At 45.0% G+C, this 27,813-nt stretch overlaps 1 protein-coding gene across 2 annotated transcripts in view; it reads left to right on the top strand.

The window, feature by feature from the left end:
* The window catches only part of LOC138580990 (serine/threonine-protein kinase NLK2-like), a 487,111-nt gene that overhangs the window by 191,211 nt on the left and 268,087 nt on the right, over window positions 1–27,813 (top strand). For both annotated transcript variants that reach the window (XM_069651971.1, XM_069651970.1), the window contains exon 2: window positions 18,055–18,184. In XM_069651971.1, the coding sequence (XP_069508072.1) occupies window positions 18,055–18,184 (130 nt within the window). The remainder of the gene's footprint in view (window positions 1–18,054; window positions 18,185–27,813) is intronic.

The following is a 27,813-nucleotide window of genomic DNA, read 5'->3' as shown; positions in this document are numbered from 1 at the left end:
TGAATTACAGTTGGTGAACTGTTTTTGTGACCATAATTTGGCCAAACCAATATCTACCTCCTTAGTCCTACTTGTAAATCTGCAGTTCACACAACTACCACAGGGTGAGCGTCCTTTAGTCTCAGGCAGGCCCCAACTCTCTCCGTGATCTTTTGTTGTCTAGGTGGTCGTATAGAAATGTCATTTTTCGGCATTAATTCTCTCAAATTAGAGGTACTCCTGAAGGCACAAAGTGGCTTTTCAAGGGGACATTCTCCTCTTTGTAAGATGTGCCAATTTCTTTTGATGATTCCTGTTATTTTATTGGATTTAGGAGAGAAAGTACTCACAAAAACCAATTTGGAATTACTCGATTATTTGTTATTATATTCCAGAAGTCCTTCACGATTGTTGTGTTTAGTTCTTTTCAGTGCTCTCTTCACTATTTTTTTTGGGTATTTGCGGGCAAGGAATTTGGTACGCAGTATATCAGCTTCGGACAAAAAGGTACTAGTCTCTGTACTATTTCGTTTAAGGCGTAGAAATTGCCCAAATGGCAAATACTCCCTCGTATGACGGGGGTGAAAACTGTCGTAACACAACAAAGCATTTCTGTCCGTTGGCTTATGGAAGGGCTGGACTTGAAGTACCTTCTTTTCTACATTCACACCAAATAGTTGACCTCAGTATTGTCACAAGTGGACGTGAATTTCAAAAATGGATTCTGTATGTTGATCCACTCAATAAATGATGAAAATGAAGCCTTTGTTCCATCCCAAATTATTAAGATGTCGTCTATAAACCTTCTCCATAAGGAGATCTGGTCAAAAAAAGGATTGGTTTCCTGGTAAATAATCTGGGTTTCGAAGTACTCGACATACAGGTTAGCTGTAGTAGGCGCCACCGGTGAGCCCATAGCTGTTCCATGGATTTGATGATACAGATCTTGATTAAACATGAAGTAATTCTCGGTCAACGCCATCTCTGCGCACCACAAAATAAAACTATTTGGAGTCGTACCTGTGGTCCTCTTAGTTAGTAATGTCTCTTCAAGGACAGATAACGTGTCTATTTGTGGAATGCACGTATATAAGGAGACAATATCCAAACTGATTAGTAGCTGTTTATCTTTATCAAATGCGAGCCCTTCTATCAGATTGATCACTTCTGTTGTATCTTGAATGTATGAGAACATTGTTGTCACAAAAGGTTTCAAGAATTTGTCTGCATATTTTGACAAGGGTTCTAATAAGGAACCAATACCTGAAACTATTGGGCGACCTGGAGGGTTGCACAAAGATTTATGTATTTTGGGAAGTGTGTAAAATTTCAGTGTAACTGGCTTATCCACCCTCAAAAATTCATATTCTTTTTGGCAAATCCATTCTCTTTCTAATGCTTTGCCTAATTTGTCATTGGTCAAACTCTGCAATCGCCTGGTCGGATCGACTGTGATTCAACATAAGTAGTTCTATTTTGGATCACCACAGCTCCACCCTTGTCCGCTTTTCTTATGACAATGTTTGAATTCTGGGCAAGACTTGCCACTGCCTTCCTTTCTAGATTACTAAAATTCTGAAAGGTACCTGTATTACTTTCTTGCTCTAATCTATGGAGATCTTCCCATACGCGTCTCGCGAACATCGTAGCCTCAGGAGTGTGACTATTGGTTGGGGGGGTCAAATGTAGATTTCGCCTTCAGTCCACTTTCATTGTTCTGTTCGTCAAAGGTTTTGTCTTGAAAATATTGACGTAAATCAATTCCGAGTTTGGAATTTGTCGTATTTGGTAGTTGGAACAAATCCCAATCCTTTGTTGATCACACTCACTTCTTGTTCGTTAGGAGCATAATCAGAGAGGTTCACTAATAAGGATGATTGCTCCTTGTTCTCCGTTGATCGTATTCCCACTCGTCCATTATTAGTCGTTGGTCTAAAAAAGCTGCTGATACTGCAGGAGGAACCAAGGGAGCAGAGGTCAATTGTCCTTGCTGTTGTTGTTGTTGAGGTGGGCCATTATAAAATTGGCTTCGATCACCTCCATTTCTTCTTTGTTGTCTATTCCTATTTCCACCTCTGTTGGATCTACGCCGGCCTCCATAGGGTTTCTGTCCTCTGGTGGTGTTATAGCTCCCACTGCTGGAACTTCCAGAACTAAATGATGTATTGCTGAATCTAACTTGACGTTGTTGATTCGGTGTAGGAGGCTGCGCGAATGGAACATAGCCATCCTTTGTATACTGGAACGCCCTTTCAGGAGAAAATTGGACCAGGTCTTTTTTCATTCGAGTAATGCGATCTTGCATGCAAAAAGGTTTGAACTCTGTTATTCCCAAGGTAATCTCATCTAGTCGTTTTTTGTATGCCTCTAAGGGGACTAGTTTCTTGATGTCTTCATCCATTTTTTCCAATTCCGTAGTGATCTTGACTGACATCTTACGCGCGGTGTCAAAGGACTAGGAGTCATGATCTGGTTCCAGACCCCGCCAATTTACCAAAGCAGCCTATACTACATTGTCATCTCTTCCCCGACTTGCGCTGGTCGACTCATGGAGACTCCTCTATCCCGATTCCCGCTCCTACTCCTTTTATTCCTCAGTACATGACTCCTATTCCCGAATTGACAGATGGCTATTCTCTGACATGCTGATAAAGAATGTGACTCGGCTAATGATCCTTCCTAGAACCCTATCGACCATTCACCAGTGACTATTACCCTTTGCTGGGGCCCGGATCGTGATCGGACTAGACACTGGAGAATGAAATCTCATTCTCTCTTTGACCCTGTATTTGGCTCTGAGTTGGAGATGGCCATCGATGAGTTTTTCAAAATTAATACTGACTCAGTATCTTCGCAGGCCTCTCTATGGGAGTCTTTTAAAGCTTACATTAGGGGCATAGCGCTGTCCAAGGAAAATGGTATCCTTAAAACAACCCGGAAGGACATTGCGGAAAGTGAGTCCAAACTATCGACTCTGGAAGCCCAATGCTCATTACACCAAACCCCTGAAGCCCTAGCATCCATAGGAGCGGAACTCGACACGTATCGTTCTCTGGCGGACCGCAAACTAAAATTATTGGACAGCTCTGGCCTTGCTAGGAAATATGGTGAGGGTGAACGCCCTGGCCACCTCCTGGCTAGGATTCTCCTGCAGCTAGCTTGGTGCCCCACACATTCCTGGGGTGGAAAGACCCCATGGCGCCCTAGCCACTTCATCGCAAGATATCAACTCTGAATTTCTTGCCTTTTGTGAAGCCCTATATGCCAATGCGAACACTGCCCCGACATCGGAAATGATGCCCTCCCCCTCTCAGTACTTTCCCCGAAACCATCGGATCTCTTGACTCCCCATTACCCCCTGAGGAGTTCTCAGACGCTGTAGACTCACTTTCCTCAGGGAAAACCCCTGGCTCAGATGACATCCCAATTGAATTTTATAAACGCTACAAATCGCTCCTACTTGCCCGCCTAATAGCCCTCTAGGAGGAATCAGTGAAGAAAGGCAAATTCCCCCCTCACTCCGTGAAGCCACGATAACTGTATTACTCAAACCTGGGAAACCCCCCACACAATGCAGCTCGTACCATCCACTTTCGCTCATTAACTGCAATGCCATAATGTACGCCAAACTATTAGCTCTACGCCTTTCCCCCTACATACCACACATTATTCATCCTGATGAAGCAGGCTTTATCCCAGGACGCTCCACCTCCTTGGACCTGAGGCGCCTCTTTAACATAATTAGTAGAATAAACTTAAATGTTCACGCAGTAGCTGCTACACTCGATATGCAAAAAGCGTTTGATTCTGTCTTGTGGAAGTACCTCTGACGGGTTCTTGAAAAATGCAAATTTGGCCCCTCCTTTCTCTCCTGGGTTAGACTACTGTACTCCGATCCTGTGGCCAGGGTCCGCACTGAGGACCGAAACTCGCCCCTTTTCCAGATTGCTAGGGGGACGAAGCAGGGCTGCCCATTCTCTCCCCTGGTCTTCGCTATAGCGATAGAACCATTTGCTGACATGCTATGCCAATCGCAGACGCATAGAGGCTTACGAACTACGGGCCAATCTGATATAGTGTCCCTGTATGCCAATGATGCGCTTCTCTTCATCCGTTCTCCCTCCATCAACTTGGCTCCGATATTGGAAGAACTTATCCGCTTCGGTCACATCTCCGGACTTAAAGTGAATTGCGCAAAATCCACCCTCTTCACGCTCACAGACTGCATTCTCCCCCCCCCCCTGATACCCTGGGGTTCACTTTGGCTCAGTCAAAATTCACCTATCTCGGAATACAAATAACTTGCTACTTCGAACTGACCTTTGAATAAAACTATCAAAAATACCTCACAAACCTTGCAACTAGGGCACTGGGTTGGAGTAAACTGCCGCTCTCCCTTGCAGGCAGAATAGGGATACTGAAGATGATAGTGCTGCTCCAACTTCTTTACAGGTTCACCATGGCCCAGGTTCCCTCTATGGCCAGATGAGGGATTCTTCCGAATGCTGACTCGCACGATTAACACCTTTTTGTGGCACTCGGATGTGGTCCGTCTTAAACTTGTGACCTTGTCCACCCCAATGGAGGGTGGCGGCTTCGGTGCTCCTGACTTCTTCAAATACTGGCTGGTTTCGCAAGTCCAATTCACGTCACACTGGTTCAACACATTATACCCCCCTCCACACGTCAGGCTTGAAAAACTTGCAGTTAGCGACCGGGACATTCGTTCCCTAGTTGTTCAACCTATCCCGTCTGTGCCGGACTCACTTGACCCAGTTGCCTGCACGTCCCTGAGACATCTTTGAGCAGGGCAACTTCATTGAATGGCCAGACCTCCCATTGTCCCTGAGACGGAGGCCGTCAATATGGCTGCAGTACTAGTCTCTCTGGAAAACCATTAAACACAAATACCCCAGGTTCCCAGCGATACCTCCAGATGATCCCGCAATTGCGGAACTAACCTCCCCCACACCTACGAGGGGTAAAGTATCCAGACTCTACACCATGGTTCAAACCAGATCCACCCCAGCATTCACCAAACTGAAACACGCATGGCAGGATGACCTCGGGTTGGAAGTGACCAACGAACGCTGGGCCCATATGTGCACACGCATACACAGGGTATCCTTCAATTCCCACTTCAAACTAATTCAGTTTAAGGTACTTCATAGGTACGGCTATATCCCGAGCAGACTTCATTGCATGCTTAATGACAACGCCCCAAGATGCCCCAGATGTGGCTATGTATCAGGCTCGGGCTGTAATGGTTCCAATTCCTGATCCCCCTGCTCCCAATCCTCCTCCTCACCTGGTTTGGATTCCGATTTTGCTCCGAACCTCTTCCTCCACAGTGTTTTTTCTTTGCTGTGCAGATAAGGCCGGCCGCGAGAGGAAGCCACCCTGAACCCGTTATTAGGAGGTCCAGGAGGGGCCCTCCTTCCGCAGCAGGCCGGTCCGGGGAAAAAGCCTTGCGGCATAAAAAACCCCTGTCTCGTTGGATGGTAGAGGAGAACTGCAGGAATCCGAGGGAGTAGTTCCTTGGTCGTTCCAGCGGGCGTGCACTGGGCGGTATAAGGTACGTTGAAGTATACAGCATAGAAATGCGGAGATCAGAAGGGGGGAGCAGACAGAAGGAGAGAGGGGAGCACTAGAGCAGCATTAGCAAGGCGGGAAGCAGGAAGGGTGGAAGGGAAGCAAGAGCTAGAGGAAAAACAGCGTGTTAACCCGAAAGCCTAAACGCGAAGGGTTGCAACGCGTCGGCTTCCGGGTTGAACGCAAAGAAATGGCCTTGCAACGGCGTTCTCCGAAAAAAACTAGACCGTCACAGTACGGTGGATGGGAACGTGGCGGCAATATCAATGGCGGCTCATGCGCCAACGGGGCCACAACCGCCAGCTTCCTCGGTTCGTGACAGTATACCCCCCTCCCAAACCTATACCACCAGGTTTACCCGGATGGAGTCTATGGAAGCGTCGGGTGAGTATAGGAGCGTGAATGTGGGAGACAGGCTCCCAGGAATCCTCAGAACGAGGATAACCTTTCCAAGACACCAGATACTCCAGTCGGCCCTTTCTGTATCTGGAATCTATTATGGCCGATACCTCATACTCTTCTGGGGAGGATGGCACTAAATCCGGTATCCCTTTCTGTGTAATAGAAGGGGTGTCCGGATCTACCGGACGAAGGAGGGAGGAATGAAATACTGGGTGTATGCGATGCATACTTTTGGGAAGCAGTAGTTTAAATGACACAGGGTTAACCCTCTTGGCAATCTTGAAAGGTCCCAAATACCTAGGAGATAATTTGGATGGGTGGAGCCACCGAGGGAGGAACTTAGTAGATAGCCATACTCTATCCCCTTCCTTCCAAGTGGGACAGGGGGTACGAGAACGATCCGCCTGTCCCTTGTATCTCCTTCGAGATAGAAGTAAATTCTGCTGAGCCACCTTGTGGGCTAAGGTTATGTCAGCCAAAATGGATTCTATAGTTGGAATGGTGGAAGGGGGATTATGAACAGGAAGTATGCCACGAGGATGTAATCCATAAGTGCAGAAAAAAGGGCTAAGCCCTGTGGCAGTATGTATGGCATTATTATAAGCGAATTCTGCTGTTGATAATAAGGCAACCCAGTTATCCTGCAAGCTATTAGTATAACACCTGAGATATTGTTCCAGAGAGGCATTGAGTCTTTCGGTTTGGCCATTAGTTTGAGGGTGGAAACCAGAGGAGAGGGCCCGCTCAATACCTAATCGCTGACATAAGGCCCCCCAGAAACGAGAAGTAAACTGGCTCCCTCGATCAGATATTATCTTGTCTGGCAGCCCGTGTAACCTAAATATCTCCTTGAGAAACACTTCTGCCATCACCGATGCAGATGGGACTCCTGGAAGCGGAGTGAAGTGAGCCAGTTTCGAGAAAGAATCCACCGTAACCATCAAACAAGAGAACCCCTGGGACGGAGGTAAGTCGACTATGAAGTCTGTTGAAACCTGAGACCATGGACGAACAGGCGCCTCTGATTGCACTAGCAAGCCGTAAGGTTTGTGAGTGGAATATTTACTCTTGGCACAAACCTGACAGGTACGGCAATATTTCTTAACGTCTTGAGTGAGAGAGGGCCAAAAGAAAGAACGGGATATCAGGTCAATGGTACCTCGTATGCCTCTGTGCCCAGAAATAGCATGGTCATGACCCCATTTCAGGATCTTTTGTTGGAAAGGCTTCGAAGGGATGCATAATCTTCGGTCAATGAATAAAAGACCCTCAGACCATCTAGCAAGTCTCCGCAGGTTGAGAGGCACCCTATTTTCCAGCTCCGGGGTAGTAATCGCTTTGACATCCTGGAGGAAGGAGGTAATGATTCCCACCAACCGGTTACGGGGAAACATGTACTCCAACGGTGGAGCCAACTGAGTGGCAGGTGAGTCTCTTCTGGACAGGGCGTCTGCTAGACTGTTTTGGGTGCCAGGAATATATGTGATGGAGAAGTCGTATTGGCTAAAAAAATGGGCCCAGCGTGCCTGTCTGGAATTGACACACTCCATGTTCCTGAGCACCTGTAAGTTCTTATGGTCGGTGCGCAGTATAACCCGATGGGCACTTCCTTGTAACAGATGTCTCCATTCTTCACACGCTGTTTTAAGGGCCAACAATTCCTTTTCTATTACTGAGTAATTTCTTTGGCTTGCTGACAGGGTCTTTGAGAGATAGGCCACAGGGTGTTCCTCTCCATCCTTGGATTGTAACAGTACGGCTCCCAAAGCATTTGCAGAGGCATCAGCTTCTACTATAAAAGGTTGAGTCTGGTCTGGCTGAAGCAAGACAGGGGCAGTACAGAACATCTTCTTCAATCTCTGGAATGCTAGGTTGGCTTGGTCTGTCCATGTAAAGTTTCTGGCCTCTTTCTTGAGCAGAGCTGTGATTGGTAGAACAACTTGGGAAAATTTATCGATAAACTTCCTGTAAAAATTTGCCAGACCCAAAAACCTTTGTACATCCTTCTGGGAGGATGGAGCGGGCCATTCCAAGATGGCCGTCACCTTCCTGGGATCCATCGATATGCCTTCTTGGGAGAGGATGTAACCTAAGTAAGGGACAGAGGAGGTCTTGAATACACACTTCTCGGGTTTGACCAGGAGGTGTTGGGATTGAAGACGTAGAAGGACCATCTTCAAATGCTGGGCATGTTCTTGGGGAGACGGTGAAAATACCAAGATGTCATCGAGGTAAACTATTGTGTTCACGTACAACAGATCGGAAAACAGGCGGTCCATAAACCGTTGAAAAATTGCCGGGGCATTGACCAACCCAAAAGGCATGACCTTGTACTCAAATAAACCAAAGGGTGTTCTGAAAGCGGTCTTCCATTCATCCCCTCTTCTTATGCGTAGAAGATGGTAGGCACTCCGTAGATCTAATTTCGAAAAGATGGTGGCTCCTTGAACGGCCTCCAATATGTCGGAAATTAAGGGCATGGGATAGCGGTCACGAACGGTGACCCTATTGAGGCCCCTATAGTCTATACAAGGCCGTAGCTCAGCTGAATCCCTCTTCGGTATGAAAAAAAGAGGGGCACCGGCTGGGGATTTCGAAGGTTGGATGAGCCCATTGGTAAGATCAGAATCCAGGTAGGTGCGGAGGACCTTCTTTTCTGTGATGGATAAAGAAAACATGCGGCCGAAGGGCACCAATGCATCTGGTACCAACTCTATGGCACAATCCTCCGGACGATGTGGGGGTAATTCCAAAACCGGATTGTTACTGAATACTTCCCGGAATTCAGCCAACTCAGTGGGTATAGTACAAATGTCACATACTTCCTTGCGTTCGGAAGTCAAAATCTGCACCGTCTCTTTTGGAATACGTGACAAACAACTCTGTCTACAGTATTCCGACTCAAAGGCCATGGTGTTTCGGGTCCAATCGATGGCTGGATTGTGTTTCCTAAGCCAGGGGATCCCCAGGATGATGGGGAAATGGGCGGCCCGAATGAGATCGAACTGTAATTGTTCCATGTGTTGGAGTATAAGCACCTTGAGAAGTTCAGTAGAGTGGGTTATGGGACCTGAAGACAAGGGTGATCCGTCCACACTTTCCACTTTTTGTATGTCTTCACGTTTCTGTAGGGCGAGTCCTTGTTGGTGTGCCCACTGGGTGTCCATGAACATGCCTGCGGCACCGCTATCCAAAAGGGCCATGGTATGAAGTACTGAGGTGGGAGTTTCCAGTCGGATGGCCACTACCATGAGACGCGAGTCCATGGTGTCTGGGGGTGAAGAGATGGTTACCGTGACATAGGGACTTGGGGTTAGACCTCGGAGACTCGTCCCCATTAGTTCCGAGGTAGGTCGTTTCCCGTCTTCCTAGGGGGTACATCCGGACAGCTACGAAGCAGGTGTGTATTTGAACCACAATACATACAGAGGCCCGACTCTCTTCGTCTTCTTCTCTCATCTGAAGTTAAGGGCGCTCGAGCTGCCTCTATCTGCATTGGTTCTTCCCTTTGACTTCGGGATGGCAACATAGGCAGGGAGGAGGCACCAGGAGTGTAGGGCACGGGAGGCTTATGCTTTCTTCGTTCCACCCTTCGTTCATTCAGCCTGTAATCGATCTGGAGCACAAGAGACATCAGATCCGACAGGGTGGTAGGTCGGACTATGCGGGCTAGTTCGTCCTTGATCTCCTCCTTGAGACCACGACGAAATATGGTATATTGAGCCCGTTCTGGCCAACCTGCTTCAGTAGCAAGTCTCTTGAAAGTTGAAATGTACGTAAGTAGATCACTAGAGCCTTGTTGAACGTCTAGGAGTTCTTCTGCGGCTACATGCGTGATCTCGGTCTGCTCAAAGGTTTGTCTAAGCCGATTCAAGAAAGCCCCGTAATCATGTGTGACGGGATCATTGTTTAAGACTTGCGGGGTTGCCCAGGCTAGGGCATTTCCAGTCATGTTGGATACCATAAATCCGACTTTGGTATGATCTGAAGAAAAGGTCTGGGGGCGGAATGCAAAATAAATGGAGCATGCTTCCATAAATTCTTTTAACTTCTTGGGGTTCCCGTCATATTTGCCTGAAGACAGGATCATAGGGGATAAGTCCATCTCACGCGTCTCTCGTGTAGCGATCATCTGTCTTAAGGCAGTGTTGTCCGCTTTAACATTCTGTAGTTCAATATTCATAGCCTGAACCGCATTAATGAGTTCTTGGATCTGTTCGGGAGTGGCCATTGCTACACTTTGGCGTTGCAAACTATCAGGCTCGGGCTGTAATGGTTCCAATTCCTGATCCCCCTGCTCCCAATCCTCCTCCTCACCTGGTTTGGATTCCGATTTTGCTCCGAACCTCTTCCTCCACAGTGTTTTTTCTTTGCTGTGCAGATAAGGCCGGCCGCGAGAGGAAGCCACCCTGAACCCGTTATTAGGAGGTCCAGGAGGGGCCCTCCTTCCGCAGCAGGCCGGTCCGGGGAAAAAGCCTTACGGCATAAAAAACCCCTGTCTCGTTGGATGGTAGAGGAGAACTGCAGGAATCCGAGGGAGTAGTTCCTTGGTCGTTCCAGCGGGCGTGCACTGGGCGGTATAAGGTACGTTGAAGTATACAGCATAGAAATGCGGAGATCAGAAGGGAGGAGCAGACAGAAGGAGAGAGGGGAGCACTAGAGCAGCATTAGCAAGGCGGGAAGCAGGAAGGGTGGAAGGGAAGCAAGAGCTAGAGGAAAAACAGCGTGTTAACCCGAAAGCCTAAACGCGAAGGGTTGCAACGCGTCGGCTTCCGGGTTGAACGCAAAGAAATGGCCTTGCAACGGCGTTCTCCGAAAAAAACTAGACCGTCACAGTACGGTGGATGGGAACGTGGCGGCAATATCAATGGCGGCTCATGCGCCAACGGGGCCACAACCGCCAGCTTCCTCGGTTCGTGACACTATGATACCGTTGACTATATCCACATGATCTAGTCCTGTCCCCACCTCACCCAGTTTTGGAATTTGGTATGTTCTACCATGTGAACTATTCTTGAGCATCCCATCAGCCCATCCCCAATGAGATGTCTCTTCCACGACTTCCCCGAACTCTGTCGAGATTCCAAAAAACTGGCCGGCCTCTGCATGTTGCTTGCAGCACGGTCCGTTCTACTCTGTTGGCTTCGACCTGCACCACCCACTCGTGCACAGTGGCTCCGGGTGGTCACTTGGGCTACAGACACTGAAGAATCCTGGTCCCTACTGCAGCCCACTCACTCAAGACCCAGAGATGTTTGGCTCAAGTTTCGATCCTATATGTCCGCTATGAATGCTGCATCAGATTCCACATCCCCAGCTCTCACCCAGGTTCCCCCTCCTGAACTGCTGTCTCCTTAGTCTAGCGCCTGCTCTGCATGTACTTTCCAAGTGTAAAATCAAAGTGTAAGCTGACTCTGTATACCTGTATTACCTAAATTGAAAAAAAAGTGGAAAAAAAAGAGGATGTTTGAGGAGGTGTGGCAAGTCAGTAGTTTTCCTGTTGGATGTTACCCAACCAAGGGCTGATTTGAACTCATGAAATTCAGTGGAATACAGGAACAGTGAAGTATTTGGGGGTCCATCTGGTTCAAGATTTGAAGAAGATGGTGGAATTTAATGCAGCTAAGATAATAGAGTTACTTCGGATAGATGTGTTAAAATGGGGTCAGTTGATGCTTAATGTGTGGGCAAAGAACAGTGTAATACAAATGGTGCTTTTGCCCATAGTTCTTTATATTATTCAGTCTATCCCAGTAAAGTTTACCAAGAAGATTATTGGATGTATTGACAAAGTCTTTCAGAACTTTCTTTGGGTTGAAGGCAAGAGGCCTAGGATTACACACTACATTCTGATGCGGGCAGTGCCAGAGGGGGGCTTTGGGTACCCCAATTCAGAAAATTATTGCAGGGGGTTTGTACTGAAGAAATCAGCAATGTACTTTGATGGGAGGGATAATGGTATCCCATTATAGAAGATTATAGAATTATAGAGAGAGACATTTTAGCCATATAATCTACACAACGCATATACAATGACGAAGGTGCCTAATTTAGTTACCAAATTGCCTACAATAGAAACAACTGGAGATGCTTTGAGGACTTTTATGACCACTAAATGAGAAAATATTTGGATTCATTATGAGGCATAGTTGTGGCACAACCTGGCGCTACAGTTTGGAAATAAGACCTTGTGTTGGCGGAGTTGGGTACAGAAAGGTATTTTAAGGGTACATGATGTGTGGAAAGATGAACAAATGATTCTTTTTGAGTTACTCAGAAGAAGGTTTGGTATAAGGAAAAGAGAGCACAGGCGTTATATAGAATTGGAGCTCCTTCTATCGGAAAAACAGGGGATGTTAGATTGCCCTATGAAGATGATTTGCCATGGATAGTTCATGTGTGAATGCATGGGAGAAGCTGCGGCAGGCATGGGTGAAGGATTTGGGCAAGGAGATACCTGTAAAAGATTGGGATAGCCTGGTGAGAACTGGCACAAACTCGAAGATGGATCTGAATTTTCGATATGTGCGTCAAAGGATTCTGTGTCGCCTATAATGGATCCCAGGACGGGTGGTTAGCCAAAATGGGGATACTTTATTACACATGCTATGGGAATGTCCAAGAGTGGTAGGTTTCTGGGATGATGTTCTGAGCAGATTGGACTTAATACTGGGAGTTGCGCTACCAAGATCACCATGTTCAACAATTCTGCTGTTAAATACTGGGAGATGTGTAAAAACTCGAGAGTATAGTGGGTGGATTAACAGAGTACTGGTGGTGGCTGCAAAGGTAAATTGTAACAGTGTGGAAGTCGAGGAAAAAGCCGGAAGTAGAGGGATGGTTATCGGATTTGCAAATCTTGTCTAGTTAAGAGAAAGTCATGCTAAAAACCAGAAACAGGACTCATTCTGAGATATGGGGACCATTCTATCAAGTGTATAGTTGATGCTAGCATCATTAGGCTAAAAGGTGGATATGACGTGAATGGAGAGGGAATTAATAAGGAATTTCCGGGTTGTCTGTATATGTTTGTCAAGTGTGTGTTATATGGTTTTGTTATTTGTGTAGGATTGTTGTAGTAATATAGTGGATTAGTTATAGTGGATAATACTAAAAAGTGTGAATATGGTTATAGTAATTAGATTAGTTGATGTTGTAAGAGTTATGTGTATCGAATGTAATCCACTGATGATATGAATATGTTTATATTGTATTTTTGTTTTTCTTGTTCTTCAAAAATGATGAATAAAGTGTTTGGAGAAAAAAAAGTTGCCAATTTTAACAAATAATTCATCTTACAAACAGATGCTTCACATGTTGAGTTAGGGGCTGTTCTTTCCCAAGATCACAATGGCACTGAGCACCCGATTCTTTAGATTAGTCGGAAATTATATCCCCAGGGAAAATAACTATGCCATAATTGAGCTTGAGTCACTAGCCATAAAATTGGCAGTTTCATACTTAGAATACTATCTCACTCGCAGAAAGTTTAGGCTTGTCACAGATCATTCTCCATTAACTTGGATTAGCCCTCACAAAGACACTAAAGCACAAGTCACATGCTGGTCCCTAGACATTCACCTTGAGACTTGACAGACCTTTTAGTTTTGGTTGAGGTTGGGAAATACCTCCTAGATTAAGGACATTGAGGCATTTTCCGACCCCTATATAATTTAAACAAAAGTCTATAACAATCACTATAAGTCCTCTGGTCCATGTCTCGTTCCTGGTTCATCACAGTGGGTAGTGTGAAGAGGGAGGTGGGGCTGGGAGTCAGGTTCCAGCGGTACCTAGGAAGTGCTGGTGGAGCTGCAGAAGCCTAAAAAACCAGGTACGATTAACTTGAGGGCTGATCAGGCCCTGTGGTGTCTCACATTGCTGGATGGAGCAATGAATGGACCGTGAGCACGCACAGTCTGAGTACTTTTTTGTCTGTATCTGTTCAGCAGGTATAAAAATGTCAAGCTGCTGGCCAGGCATGAAGCCACTTGCCACTATATTTCACCATGTACTAGCACACCATTTCTTACTCGCCAAGAGTAAATTATCAATAGCCAGTACCTGCCATCGAGAGCACATTTTGTGACCTGTATGCATGCCATAAAATTTGCACAAGCTATTGCTCATTGATTATTGCGTGCTGTATGCATGTTTTCAGTTGGCATTCATGCCAGGTGTTGAGTTGGCTTTTCTGTCTTGTGTGGTGGGTCAGAAGTAGGACGCAGACTCTGATTTTTATCATCATTCAAAGTTTATTCAGATTAAAAACATCCATTAAACACAAACAACACATACACATAAAAAGGAATTAACAATAGCCATTACATCACTTTTTAAAAATAAAAAAAACAGCGTTACCATTGTTAAGATATTTCACAGATAAAAAGACAGCTATGTTAAAAACTATTTTTCTTGAGACATTTGAAACATCTACAATTCCCTTAAAAATCTCTTTTTCAGGTGCATGGCTCTTTTCAAATATGACAAAAGTGCACAAGCAGTCAGGCAGAACAGTACAAAATGCTTCAGGTCTTCCCTCGCTGCCCCACTCACTGGGCAACTGGGATCATTTGGGAAGGCGGGCCACTTTTCTGTATTAACCCTTAACAGTAGGCTATCAAACCTTGCCCTACTCTGATTTTTAATGTTTTTGAATGTTGTATTAACTTGAACAAATGAATGCATAGATTTCCCTATACTAAGAGTTTCCTTACCTAACAAAACTAATTAAGGTATTTGTCTGTCATCAGTGAGTGTCCAAATTGCAATCTGTCAAACATGCAAACTAAGCTATTCTAACCCTACCACTATTATAACTAACAAAAGCAAGACATTGGGGCTCATTCCAAGTCTGGCGGTAACCCTGCCGGTGCTACCGGCAGGTTGCTGTTGGACTTGGAATGATTTAGTGGTGCCTAAACTTCTGGAGCCACTGGGGGATTACAACCCTGGTGGCCCGAAAAGTCAGGTGTTGGTAAAATGTTGTTCGCCATTCCCATAGGACTCTATGGGATTGGGGAACACTGAAACACCTGCACCGTTCTTAACGGTGCCTGTGCTTCTGTGACGGTCTGCCTACTGTGGCCACTGTGCCCGGCAGGCAGACCTGTAATATGCCGGTCCAGAAACAATGGTACCGGTAAGCTTACTGGCACCGTTTTTTCCGGATCGGCATAGTTGTAATGAGTCCCTTCTCCTGAAGGTTGGTTTTTTTCACCATGATCTGTTCAGTAAACTATCCGCAGATAGTACCTTGTGTTTGTTTTTATCAGTTAATACAATTCTATTACAGGAGTGTCGATGTTTTGGTTCTTATTTCTTAGGTCACTATTCTCTACTTCCTTCTTTTCAGGAGGACTTATTTTACTTGGAGTTATTCTTCTCTTTGTCCAAGGTAACATTATCTAACACTTGGAACATTCTCCTGGTCTCCTCTGGCTCTTGACGACTAGCTCATAGTCTCTGATTTCTCTTTGGCTTTTGTCCTGGTTCTCTGTTTCGACCTTCTGTTCAGGCTTTTCTTTTCTACAATATACATCCTCTCTGGTTAGCCCTTCTTGGCTTGTTTTAACCTCAAGATTGGAGTATTCCATTATTTAGCAATATATGTGAACATGTTCTCCTCAAATGGGACGATTATGAACACTTTCGTATTAATACTCATTCACTTCATCCACTGACAATGCTTTATCTCGATTGGGATGAGTAGGAGCATTTCAGTAATGATTCTCTTCGATCCCTCTCACGAGTCTCCCGTTTTCCCTTTTACCTGTCATGTTCAGTGACAACATCACTGGGTTTGCTCTTAGGCAGGGACCTTCTTTCCAGTTTGTCAGATTGACCTGTTGTGATTCCTCTGTTCTTTCGTGTCGCGGTATAGGCGGATTACACAGTATTTCCTCTTACGGGAGGTTCCACGTCAGATATGGAGGAGTGGTATCATCATCGTTCGAGGGACCTCTGGTCCACCATGGCTCAATTGTGGTCACGCCTCCACTCAACCCTCTCTCAGGATCAGGACGCCTCGTTTCCGTCTTGGCTTCTCGCTTCCCTTCGGTTTCTCAATGCTGCATGTCTAACGCTGCAGGTGGCCTCCTCTCAATCACAGGATGCCGCACGTCCAGTCTCTTCTGCATATGAGCTGATGTGCAAGTTTGTAACTCACACGCTTCGTCCCTCCTCTCTCTGGATTTTGGCTGCTTTACTATACTTTGCTTCCTTTCAATCCTAGAACGCAGTGCGTCCAGTCTCCTCCTCCTATAAGCCGACAAGCAAGTTTGTAACCTGCGGGCTTTGTCTCTATTCTCTCTCTAGTCCCCTTCCCTTTTTTTGTTCTCTCTCTTCCCCTCCCCTTTTTTTTGTTAAGTAGCGATGGGCCTTCCCCGGTGGAGTTTCGTATTCCTTTCTCTGCGTTTGTTCTGTTTTCTTCATTACTCCACAGATCTTTGTCTCAGTCGTAGATGATTTTTTCTTGTAAATTAGAAATTCTTCTTTCTTGATTGCAACAACACATGTTAGCATTTTCATACATTTCGTTACTGGAGGTATTTGAAGAGTTATGGTTGGAAGATTTCAAAGGGCGCAGCGGAGTATTTGTTCTCAAATGGAGGTCTCTCCCAGTGAGGTCCCACTTGTCTCAACCCTTGGGAGGGTGTTGCAGAGCGTGCTCACCTCCATAGCCTCATAGGGGAGTGGTTTCCCCCTTGGGGAGAACTGACAAATTCTCAGGATTTGTCACACTTGTTAGTTGCTTTCACCCTGTGAATAGCACCCCAAAGGGTGTTAATGTCCTCAATCTGGAGGGATGAAGAACCTAGAAGGACAACTAAAGTCACAACGTGTTGAAGACTTGAGTCTGAGAGGTGCTAAAACCTAGAGTACATAGAATGTAAAGGTGCTGAGCCAGGAATATGAACACCCTGAGATGAAAGCAAAATGTAATACATTTGAGAAAATTAAAGTAACCAAGCTTTAACCAGAGAATTGTGGGATCTTTTTGTAGCAAACACACACAAACGCCTTGCAATTTGTAAGAATTTCAAACCATTTGAATACTGAAATGAAGTTTGATATAAAGCAATGCAGTTGAAGTACGAGGCATGGAGACAATATTTTGGGGAATTGTGTCTCTTTGAAGTAAACCGGGGAACATGCATGGACAGAGAGAGACTGATATTGATGAGTATAGAAAAAGAAAGTGCCTCGCCTGTGTTGTCTCGCAGCTTCTCTGCACAAACTCAACATTTCTTTGCCCACTGTTTAGCCCTGCTTGCAGCTTAAGGTGCCTTTTAAAATAAATGTTTTGCCTATGTTGATCTTTGGTATTACTGCCCTACTTCCAGTATGCTATCCTGTCTGTGAAGATGTTCTAAAAGTTTCACCAAATGTTTTTTCTGTCACTAGAGTCGGGAAATGCAGGCATCTGGAAAACTTCTGAATGATATGGGAAAAACATTTTTTGTTTAAAATCATAAATCTGCTGGGAGGGGAAGAGAGGGCTGGCAGGGTGTGATAAGTTAGGGTCCTCTTCTGATTTACATTGCCTCTAGCTATCTGCTTATCTTTTTGCTATCTTCCCCTGAGACACATTAGTCTAGGGTCCTATGCTTGGAATTGCCCCCTGGGATCTCGGACAAAGTATGCAATGCCACATCATTAATAAATTCCATTCTTCAAGGGTCTGCTTGAGGACAGCTAGAGTCTATCACATAACCAAGCATTATTGCTGAAACCTTGTTAAGTCACTGATTCATTACTTTGTCACAATATTTACTCACAATCACCTTTGTCCCAATCCATCACAGGTGACATCCCACACATTCAAAGAGAAAGAAATGTTTGCCCATCTAACTAATATAACTGAACTCCAAGTCCTTTCTTTTCTTGCTCCCTCCTTTCCCTTCTTCTCTCCTGTTCAAATGTGCCTTTTCACTGCCATAGATCCAGCTATGGTAACTCCAGACCTATGTGCTACATTTACTTCTCTGCCGTCAAGCCTTGGAGACCCAAGACCACTCCACTTGTAACTGGTGCAGTATAAATCTCCATAAATTACATTACCATGCCTCTTTTCTTCTCCAGGTCAGTGACGGACCCTCGAGATGGAAAGCGGGTAGCTCTCAAGAAGATGCCCAATGTCTTCCAGAACCTTGTGTCCTGTAAACGGGTCTTCAGAGAGCTTCAGATGCTCTGCTTCTTCAAGCATGAAAATGTGAGTGGGTTATTCTTCTGTTTGTGGGGAGCAATGATGTGTTTCTAATTGGTGTTGTGACAGAACATTCTTCAAATACGATTGTTTTTGTGGTTTTTTGTTGTTGTCTTCTGTGAATTTGGTGACCCCTCCATAGCCAAGGAACTTGGAACGATGAGATGATCTGTGCAGAAACTAGCACCTGCTACAGGAGACCCTTTGTTTGCCACAATAGCCCTGTGTTTTCTCTATTTTTCTATGGATTTTTGTAGGGCAGTGCTTTGTAGGGTACTGCTGTTGAACAAATAGGGCACTTCCACTGCTAGGGAACCGTTTCGGATTGTAAGGGTTACAGTGAAGGAGGGGGAACAGTAATGTCACAGGTGAGGGATAAGGATGCCAGTTGACCATTTCATCAGGAACACTCTGCAGGGGTTGAAATTAAGATTAGATAAGTAGGAGCTAAAGCAGCTCCTGGCTATCCAGCATTAACCAGTGAGCAGGAGCTAGCACTGGGATGACAGGAGTTATTACATAGCCTTCCGCAAATCTAACTTCAACATAGGATTCAAATTTTACATTTTGATTATTTTTTAAGACACCTAATGCTTGAAATGACATATAGATGTGCCCTAATGCTTATTTATGGATTGTCCCAAATGCACAGAGTTAAATCCGCATTGGAGTGTTTGTTTTGCATCAGTTGGCATGGGTAGCCAACGGTAGGTCCTGGTAACTGTTGGTGCCAAGCTAATCAGGCTGTTCTAGGCTACAAGCAGGAGCTAAATGACTCCCAGTTCCCATCAATTTCAAACCCTGCTGTGTCCAAGTACTGGACTTTCAATTTTCCAATAATTGCTTGGGAGTTGTAGCCTTGGGTCACTTCATTTGACTAAAATGGACAGAAGTAAAAGTAAGGTAGGTATAAGCAAACCCCAGGAGTGCAGTATGGGTTCCATGTCATTTCATCGCGGGGTGTGTTTTCGCGGGTATTTTTACCGCTGATTTTTTTTAAAAAACATCAAATTTTTTATTTTGGGGTGGGGGGGGGTTACCCCACTAACCCTCATTCCCTTTAAAAAATGTATATCCCCATACACCCACACCCAATTTATATAATTTTTTTTAACCCCCCCAAAAAATGTGATGATTTTTTTCGAAAAAAAATCTGCTGTCAAAAACCCAGCGAAAAAACATCCGGCAATGAAATGACGTTGTACCGCAGTATGTACCCCACGTAACATGGAGCAATTAAGAAATCCTAAGTAAGGAATGTGTGACCAAGGTGCTCACACCTCAGGATCTGTAGTCTGAAGTCATTTTTTTTGAGCTTCAGACGTGCAGATTGGGCAGCAGGGAGTTCCACCGGTTTCGACCTTGAGAACAAAACGTTTGCATCTGTGCAAGCACATGGGCAGTATGTTGTCGGACGGCGTCCATACGTTGCTGGTAGCACTGAACTGAATGTGCTATTTCAGTGTTGGTTGACTACAACAGATATTCTATTTAAATAGAGTGATAGCAACAGAAATCCTGCTCCTGGTCCAACAAGGCCACGCGCAAGCCCTCTTGGAACTACTGATATTTTGAAGCTGAGGGGGTAGAACTCTGCACTAGTGGACTCAAGTGACCACAGGGTATTTCTTTGCTGTGAGAGCTTGAACTTGTGCAAATGACCTGGCATTTAAAAATAACTATTGCTACCTGTTACTGGACAGAGACTAACTACAATGGTCAAAACGAGAAATATTAAAGCAGGGGCTAACAAAAACGTTTGTATAGTTTCCGATGAATCTTTAAAGAAATGCATACAAAGACTAAAATGAAGAATCCTTCTCTCCCAAAGATATGTTGATCATCCCTCTGCAGGTGCTTGTGCACATATAGACAAAGTGGAGAGTGGATACAAATGGAAGGTGGAATCGCACCTCAAAATGAACTAACATGATTGAGAGTATTTTGTATACTTTAACCGATAAGAGTACTAATAATCTATAACCTCTGCAGCATGTACCAGACAGCATATCAAGCAATGCCTTCGCTCTAAAGTGAAGTTGAGCTATTGGGGACCGTGCAAAACACATTCCAATGTTATTCAGCTAAATTGTATGCAGACTGTCCATCAACCAGTCTTAAATTAAAGGAGTACACCTTTGAACACATTTGGACAAGAGGCTCTGTGAACGGAAGGTTATGAAAGGCATGGAAGGGAAAAGGCGAGAAGGTAATCAACCAACACCGAGTGCACACCACCAGATGGAGGGAAAACCACCTGAGAGAGAGGTGACCAAACTTTCGGGACTGGAACAGCGAGGTCAGGAGCATATGAGCGAATATAACCCGGCAACTGACAGTCGCGAGACCCCAGAAGACGGCGCCAGAAGAGACGCGGACAGGAGTACTCCGGCTGTCACTGCTTCCCTGTGTGTGGACTACCCGGGGAATGTGCGTTCCGGCGAACGGACCCACAGGAACAGGGATGGTCGGGCCATACGCCTTCCCGGGAACCCGATGCTTTATCAAAACGCTGTTCCGCTCCCAATGCGGCAGAGGCCGTTACAGGAGACGCGGGAAGCCGAATGCTATTTTCGGTTCCTCCACCAACACTCACCTTCATGTGGTGTTCCAGAGACCACGGGGGTACCGGCTCACATCGGGACACGGGTTTCCTGCGGGGTTCCGAGCTTGACGGGCCAGGCAGGAGGGCAACCTTCAACATAAGAGAAAGGGGGCGGGGCTTATGGGAGAATTTATAGAACATCAGGACAAGTACGCACTGATTGGCTACCTAGACTCCAACCCTTATATAAGGTGGACAGAATTGATGGACTGTGTGTCTCTTTGCCATTCTCTTGTAGGACTTCGAGAGAGAGAGAGCTGCACCCGAGACGCTGTGGGCTTACGAGGACTAGCTGCAAAGTCGTGAAGCCCCATCCCTATTTTAGAAAGAAGTAGAAGAAGAAGCATTCTTGAACCTCTGTTTATTTTCCATTGATTCATGTATCTTGAATAAAGGTTTTTCTAAGTTCCGCTCCTGGCTGCCTGCCCTCTCATTATAGGCTCAAAAACTACATATGTGAAACAGAAAAATGCTTAACAGAGATTAGCTCAAACAGATGAAAAGAAATAGATCAGTTCAATACTCGAAAAACACGTACATTCGATCCCTATGTAAAAATAGAGACAATTTCTCAGTGCGTCTTTCAAGAATCTGTGGCATAATGTGTTTGTGCAGTGTACATCTAAAATGTTTATTTTAATAGCAGTTCAGCATGTCGAAAGGATGAAGGTGTTCCCAATGTCCAAAGGCTAACTGCATAAACTAAGATAGCATGTGTAAGCATGCAGAAGGAGGTCACTGACATGCAGGTTGAACAGTGATTGATATAGACTTGTATTTGTCAAGAAAATAAATCGAAACCTAACTTTCCCCAACTCTAAGAGGGGTTTCCCTGCCTCAACTAAAACACTAAGGGTTCTGTCTGAATGTCTGTGTAAATCAATATTCCACCGTGCTGTGTCAAAAACCCTGCGTCTGTCCCTTACACTCAAAACTAAAGATAAAGTAGATCTTCTTGGTCCAGAAGAATGGCTCCCTTCTTCTGGACTGGCGATAAAAGTCCACTTCTAGTCTTTGACTTTTTCTTAGGGGAATGACTCCCTTTCCTGGGTCAAAATTAACCTCCAGTGCAAAAAGGCAAAGTTCAAGCACTTTTCCTTGGCAGACCCACAGCCTATCTTTTAACACTCTGTATCAGAAAGTATTTATAGCTTTGGTTACCAGTAGAATGACTCCCTTCACATTGCCTCTCTTTCACTTTGGTTTTCACAGTTTAACACCACCAGGGGGAAATGTCTCCCTTTCCCTGGTCTAAGTGTCACATAGCTTCAAACACACAGTTCTCCAATGTTAGAAGGGTCCATGTCCCCAGCGTCTCCTCTTCTTTGATTGGACTCACTTCGTATCCCTCGCTACAAAGTACGGCAACAAAGAAGATGACTTGTGTTACTTTCTGATTTTGGGTCCCAGGCCTCCCTCTCTCGCTCTCTCTCTCTCTCTCTCTCTCTCTCTCTCTGTCTCTCTCTCTCTCTGTCTCTCTCTCTCTCTGTCTCTCTCTGTCTCTCTCTGTCTCTGTCTCTCTCTCTCTCTCTGTCTCACTGTCTCTCTCTCTCTCTCTCTCTCTCTCCCGTTTGACCCACTTGGATCACTCTCCTGCCATGTATGACCGCAAAGAAGATACCTCAGGTTTTCCCTTCTACACTGACTCTCTCAATCTTCACATTCGGGTCCCAGACCCTTCACTGGTGGTCATTGGTTTTCGTTAGACTACTGGGCCGAGGAAGCGTTCCTCGGATGCAAGACCCTCTCGCCGCCTCCCTGAAGTCCCTACCGGGCCTCCCGAACTTCATTGTACCTGTCACTGGGATTGGGTAGCTCTCTGGTTCTTCCTGGGATCGGGCATCTCAATGGCAGCACCAGCGTTTCTTCTCCCTTGGTCTGTCGGCTGCTTAGGTCTGCACTAGGCTTCTCTGCTTCACGGTATTGACGCTGTCACCAGACTGTCCGGTCCACCTGGTCGTGCCACCGCACTGTTTGTCAGGATTGATGGGGAGATGGCTTCTAGCTCGACCTCTGGACTTGCATGGCTGCTCGCCTTTTTCCGCTCGCCTTTTTACGCTGCACCACCTGGTTCTTCTCTGAACACGATTTAAAACGTGTTAGTCGCGGGCTGAAAACAAGCATTTGTCCTCTGTTTCCCCTTTATGGCATAGGCTCCAGCCTGGTGCAACATCAACACCTGTAGCTGTAGTTGTCATGTCAGTCTGTATTCCTCCTACTGGCCACCTCGTCCTAGTACTTGGGTCAGGCAAACCCTAAGGGTTCTCAAAGATCTTCCTTGTCCCAGTGCATTTGGTTATTTCATTCTTACATGTGTTAGAGAAGTACATGGGCCTACTCTCAATATACTTTCTGATGGAAGTGGGGCTTAAGGAGTGAAGGGGTGGAGAATGGCTATATACCACATTCTCCCGAGATGTTCTCCTTTGTCCCTAGAGGGAAGGTCCCGTCCCATGAGATCCTCCTGTTGAGTACGACCCCCACAGGGACTATCGGGTTGTGACCTTACCATGCTGGCCTCATAGGAAGGGACTCCCCAAAAGGGAGAAGTGACAGCATCTTGGGATTCGTTGCACATGAACAGTGGCCTCATTTTACACATGCATATCAATTTGGTAAGTGGTCCATCCATTTGAGCCAGCCTAGTGGCAAACTAACAGCTGGGCAATGGGGTGATGAAGGCTTTACAAGGAAGTAATAGATAAATGTCATTGTATGAAGCATGGATGTGTAGTTACGCTGCATTATAGAGGAGAAATTGCATGGAGGCCGCCTTACCCCAGGGTTATTGACATTTCCCATGGTGGTCAAACAAGGTCTTGTGGCTACAAAAATGTGCATTGTCTTGCAACATTCTGTCTGAAATCCTAAGAATCTTTTTATTTATCTAAAATATTTCTCATAATCCTCACATTGCAGATCCTTTAAAAAAAAAAAAAAAAAAAGGTTTTCACCCCTGAAATGTGTAAGCAGACACTGTTGGTATTGTGGAAGGCCAGGAGGAGGCGGCAGACCGGTTTTGCGCACTCTTGCAAATGTTTTATTGAAATAATAAGTAAAAATGCTTCACTATATCTAAGCTGTGGATTTCCCTGCCTAACCAAACTAACTAAGGTGCTCGTTGTCTGTTGTGAAGTCCAAAATAAACAGTCTGTCCTCTGTCTAAAACTAAATGGCACTGACCTTACCACTAAGACAAAACAAAAAAAGCAGAGGAGAATGCCTCACTTCTCCTGGATATGCTTCCCCTGCCTTAGTAGATCATTTTATGATAGTTTTTGGCTATCTCTTGAACTAGCTTGTACAGTTCCTCTAGAGAACTTTTCCAAGTCTTTGATTCCCCTTTTTGTCCTCTTTATAGAGTTCTCCTTCTTGGCGTTTTTTACTTTGGAATCTCTTAAAATGTTTTTCTGAAGGGTCTCTGAAAGTCTGTCTTTCTCTGACATTTTTAGAGATCTTGGATCCCTCTTTAATTTGTTCCTTTTCTCTGTATTCCTCTAGTTCTCTAGTTCATCATGAAAAAAAGTCTGACATCAAGTTTCTCCTTCTCTGGTTTTCTCTTTGTGGCAATTATATTAGACCCAACACATATTCTTATTCTCTTGGTTACTTCTTATATTGCTGAGATGAGTTAAATGCGTTTCATAATGATTCTCACTCTCTTGGTTCCCTCTCGTGTTACTGGGACGAGTGGGGTGAGTCCCGTGATGCAGTTCCCCCTTCTTCATATTGGACTATTCACTGGAACGATTAGGCTAAGTCCCTGAATGTTTCTCACTATCCTTAATTTCTGGCCATTCAGTGGGGCGAGTAGGCTGAAGGTACTCTTTATTCCCTTTTTCCCACCCGGGTCTCCAGCCATCACAGTTACCTTGCTTTACACGGGTAGGAGTAAGCGAGCCTGCTTGTAGCAAAGGGACTTTTCTTGATGTAAGGCGGCTTTGGCTTTCACTCCGACTCGTTCTGCTTCTTGTCCGCGGGCCAGCCTTACAGCGGTCTTGGCGTGGTTGCTAGACTGTACAGTCCACCTCTTACAGGTCACGCCACCACTCGAGACTAGCTCTCTTTCTTGGGGTTTTCTTCCCCTGTTCTCCTCGGCTTTCTGTTTCTTTGGTGCTTCTCGCTTCACTTCTCTGACAGTAGTCCTTCTTCCCTTTTTATGATACATTGCTGGTCTTCCCCAGTGGAGAATTTTAGTCCGTTTTCTCTTCCAGTTGAGCACTCTTCATTACTTGCTCATTTTTTACTCATCACTGTATTGCTGGTTTCCAACCACTGACTGATTGATATTATGCCCTCACCCTTCTTCATGGTAGTTTTGCCAGATATTTCTTCAGATTGGATCTTGGGTCTTACGGCACATTAACAATCTGTTTGGTTTGATGGGGTTTTTCTGAAGGCCTTATGTTACTGTTGATCCAAAAGAAAGCGGAATAGGAGTCCTTGTCTCCAAGAGTGGAGTCTCTCCCTTTGAGGTCCCGCTTTCCGATACCCCTTTGGGGATTATTGCGTAGCGGGTTCACCTCCCTAGCCTCACAAGAAAAGGCTCCCTTCTTTGGAGAAGTGACTCAATTCCACAATTCAACACAGAATATGGTTATATCTTTGCAAGTACTATCCTTTTTGCTCCTGCGATTCAATGAATTTTTGAAGGTTTTCATTTACAGGCCATGTTTTAAAAAATTTAAAAAAAGTTTTTATTTAGGTGGATGTGTTTGGGCAGAGATTGTTCCATGACATTGAACAATCGCTGGCCTGCATATAAGTGTTATGCAGTAAATATGCACTCAGAATAATGAAGCTTTAACTGTGACTGCATTTAAAAAACATAAAGGTATGGTTAAAGAGTAAACAAAATGTAAATGCACCAGTATGGTATTGCCCTCTTTTTTTTCTTACATTTTACATTTATTTACATTTATGTAATATGGACTTGTACCATGTTTTATAGCATGAACATTGCAACCTTTTAAAGCATGGAGCGCTACTTGGGCAGAAAAGGGTTATACCGCTATAGAAGTGTGAAGCTTCTTTAGGACATAATCCCACAGTGTAGCTCTATATTGTAGTCTCAAGTTTATTTCTCAGACTATAGCATCAATTGCTCCTGAATTAGTTTGGTATTATTTCACTTTTGAGATGCTTTTTAAAAAACTTTTGCTAATATAAATAATGATTGTCTTTTTGTAAGATGTTTCTAATTCATGCATTTAATTTCCTCTTCCTTGTACGATTCTTCATCTGTTTCCTTGCCAAACTTTAATTGCCTGAAAGGAAGGTGTTCATTTTTTCTACGTTACTGGCCATATTCTGTTTTGAAAACTCCATGCAATTGTTTTCAGTTATTTCAGTTATTTCGTTACTTGCTAAGCAAATCTCCTTCCACAATTGAACCTTAACTTTGGAATGAAATACTTTTAATAGGGGTATTTCTGTTGTCTGTGACTTTTCTTTTCTTACTGTAATTTGTGAGAAACCTGAGGGCCTCCTCACATTTACTCACCCTGGATCCTCTACGCAGGTGGCCAGGAAAGGGTCATCGCTTTTTTGATCGCAACCCTGTAGGTGGATGAGCGAGGGAGGATCACCTGGCTGGAGGGTCCTTGGGGATTGTTCGTGGGATGCAACTAGCTAGTGCGAGAAGAAAATGTGCTTTGCTAGCAGAATTACTTACCCATAAATGGAGGAAAAAAGGTTGAGAAAAGAGTAGGCTGTGTGCATGGCCATCTTGAAGCCTACCCACAAGCTCAAATGCCAAAGAAGGCCACTATCACCAACATACGTTTGGTAAAAACCCTTGGCGCGAACCTCAAACCAAAAGGGGGAACTTGGTACTGAAAATGATTGTCCCTAATTGAGAAAGTAAGAAATGTTGGGGCAATGGCATAATGTGGAGGTACAAATCCTCTAGATCCACTACATCGAGCCACTCTCCCTGTTGAAGAGTAGATATGATCTGTGAGAGGGCGATCATCTTGAATTTCTTTTGGGGGCAGTTGAAAGTTGAAAACCGATAGGTCTAGGATAGTGCTCAGGCCAGCCTGTTTGGGTTTGGGCACTGTAAAGAGATGAGAATAAAATCCCTTGCCTTTCTCAGCCAGTGGAACTTGCCTTCATGGAGAGAAGTTTTTCAATCTCTGTGCAGAGATTGGTATCCAATTCTGGGAGACAGGGTGGCAGAGCAGATGCATAGGGATGGGTTAATAGTGGAAGCCTTTGAAAGTCACTGAGGATCAAAGTGCATCTGAGATTATGGTCCTCTTTGATTCCAGATGGTGGGAAATGTACCCTTCCTCCCCACCAGAGTTCCATGGGACCAACCCTGAAAACCACTCTGAACTTTTGTTAGTGGTGGTAGAAGACACCCTTTGGAAATTAAGAGGGCGAAGAAGCCTTGACCCACAGTCCTGAGCTGCTTTCAACGGTGTGAGAGAGATCTGGCTTTCTGGATTTGCAGTCTTGAAACCCACAAAACCCTGTAAAGGATCTTGAGCAAAAATCAGACCTTTGCGAAAAAGCAGACTTCAGGCCAGTGGGTCTGGTCAAACAGAGACAGACTTGGTCATTAAGGTACTTGTGTTTCTATTTGTGAGCCCATCAGTTCAGCTTTGAAAGAAGTCTTCACCTTCAAAAGAAAGGTCAAGGACCTTATTCTGAATGCCTTTTGCAAATTTGGGCACATATAGCCATGCCCGACAGCATGTATCCACTCCTATTGCCAATCCTCTAGCTGAGGTATCTAAATGATGTGCTGCAGATTCCAGGAAGTCTTGTGAGAGAATTCTAGCATCAGTTTGTCTGGTTTTAAAAATAAGAGTTTCTCCTGTGGAATATATTACTTGAACTCCGACAACTCCCTCAAGAGTTTCAAATTGGACACGGTTAATTTGAATTCAGTGTTGACTGGTCTAAGCATCAGTGCCGAATTAGAAAATATTTTCTTTCCCACTCCTTCAAGGATTTTATCCTCTTGTCAAAAGACTAAGAATAGAGCGTAGCAGCTGCTGAATGTGGAGCATAGCGGCAGGCA

This window comes from Ambystoma mexicanum, chromosome 3p (assembly GCF_040938575.1).
Source record: "Ambystoma mexicanum isolate Mex_15411 chromosome 3p, UKY_AmexF1_1, whole genome shotgun sequence".
Taxonomy (NCBI): domain Eukaryota; kingdom Metazoa; phylum Chordata; class Amphibia; order Caudata; family Ambystomatidae; genus Ambystoma; species Ambystoma mexicanum.
Note: the sequence above shows the minus strand (reverse complement) of the source record. Positions and strands in the feature narration are given on the sequence as shown.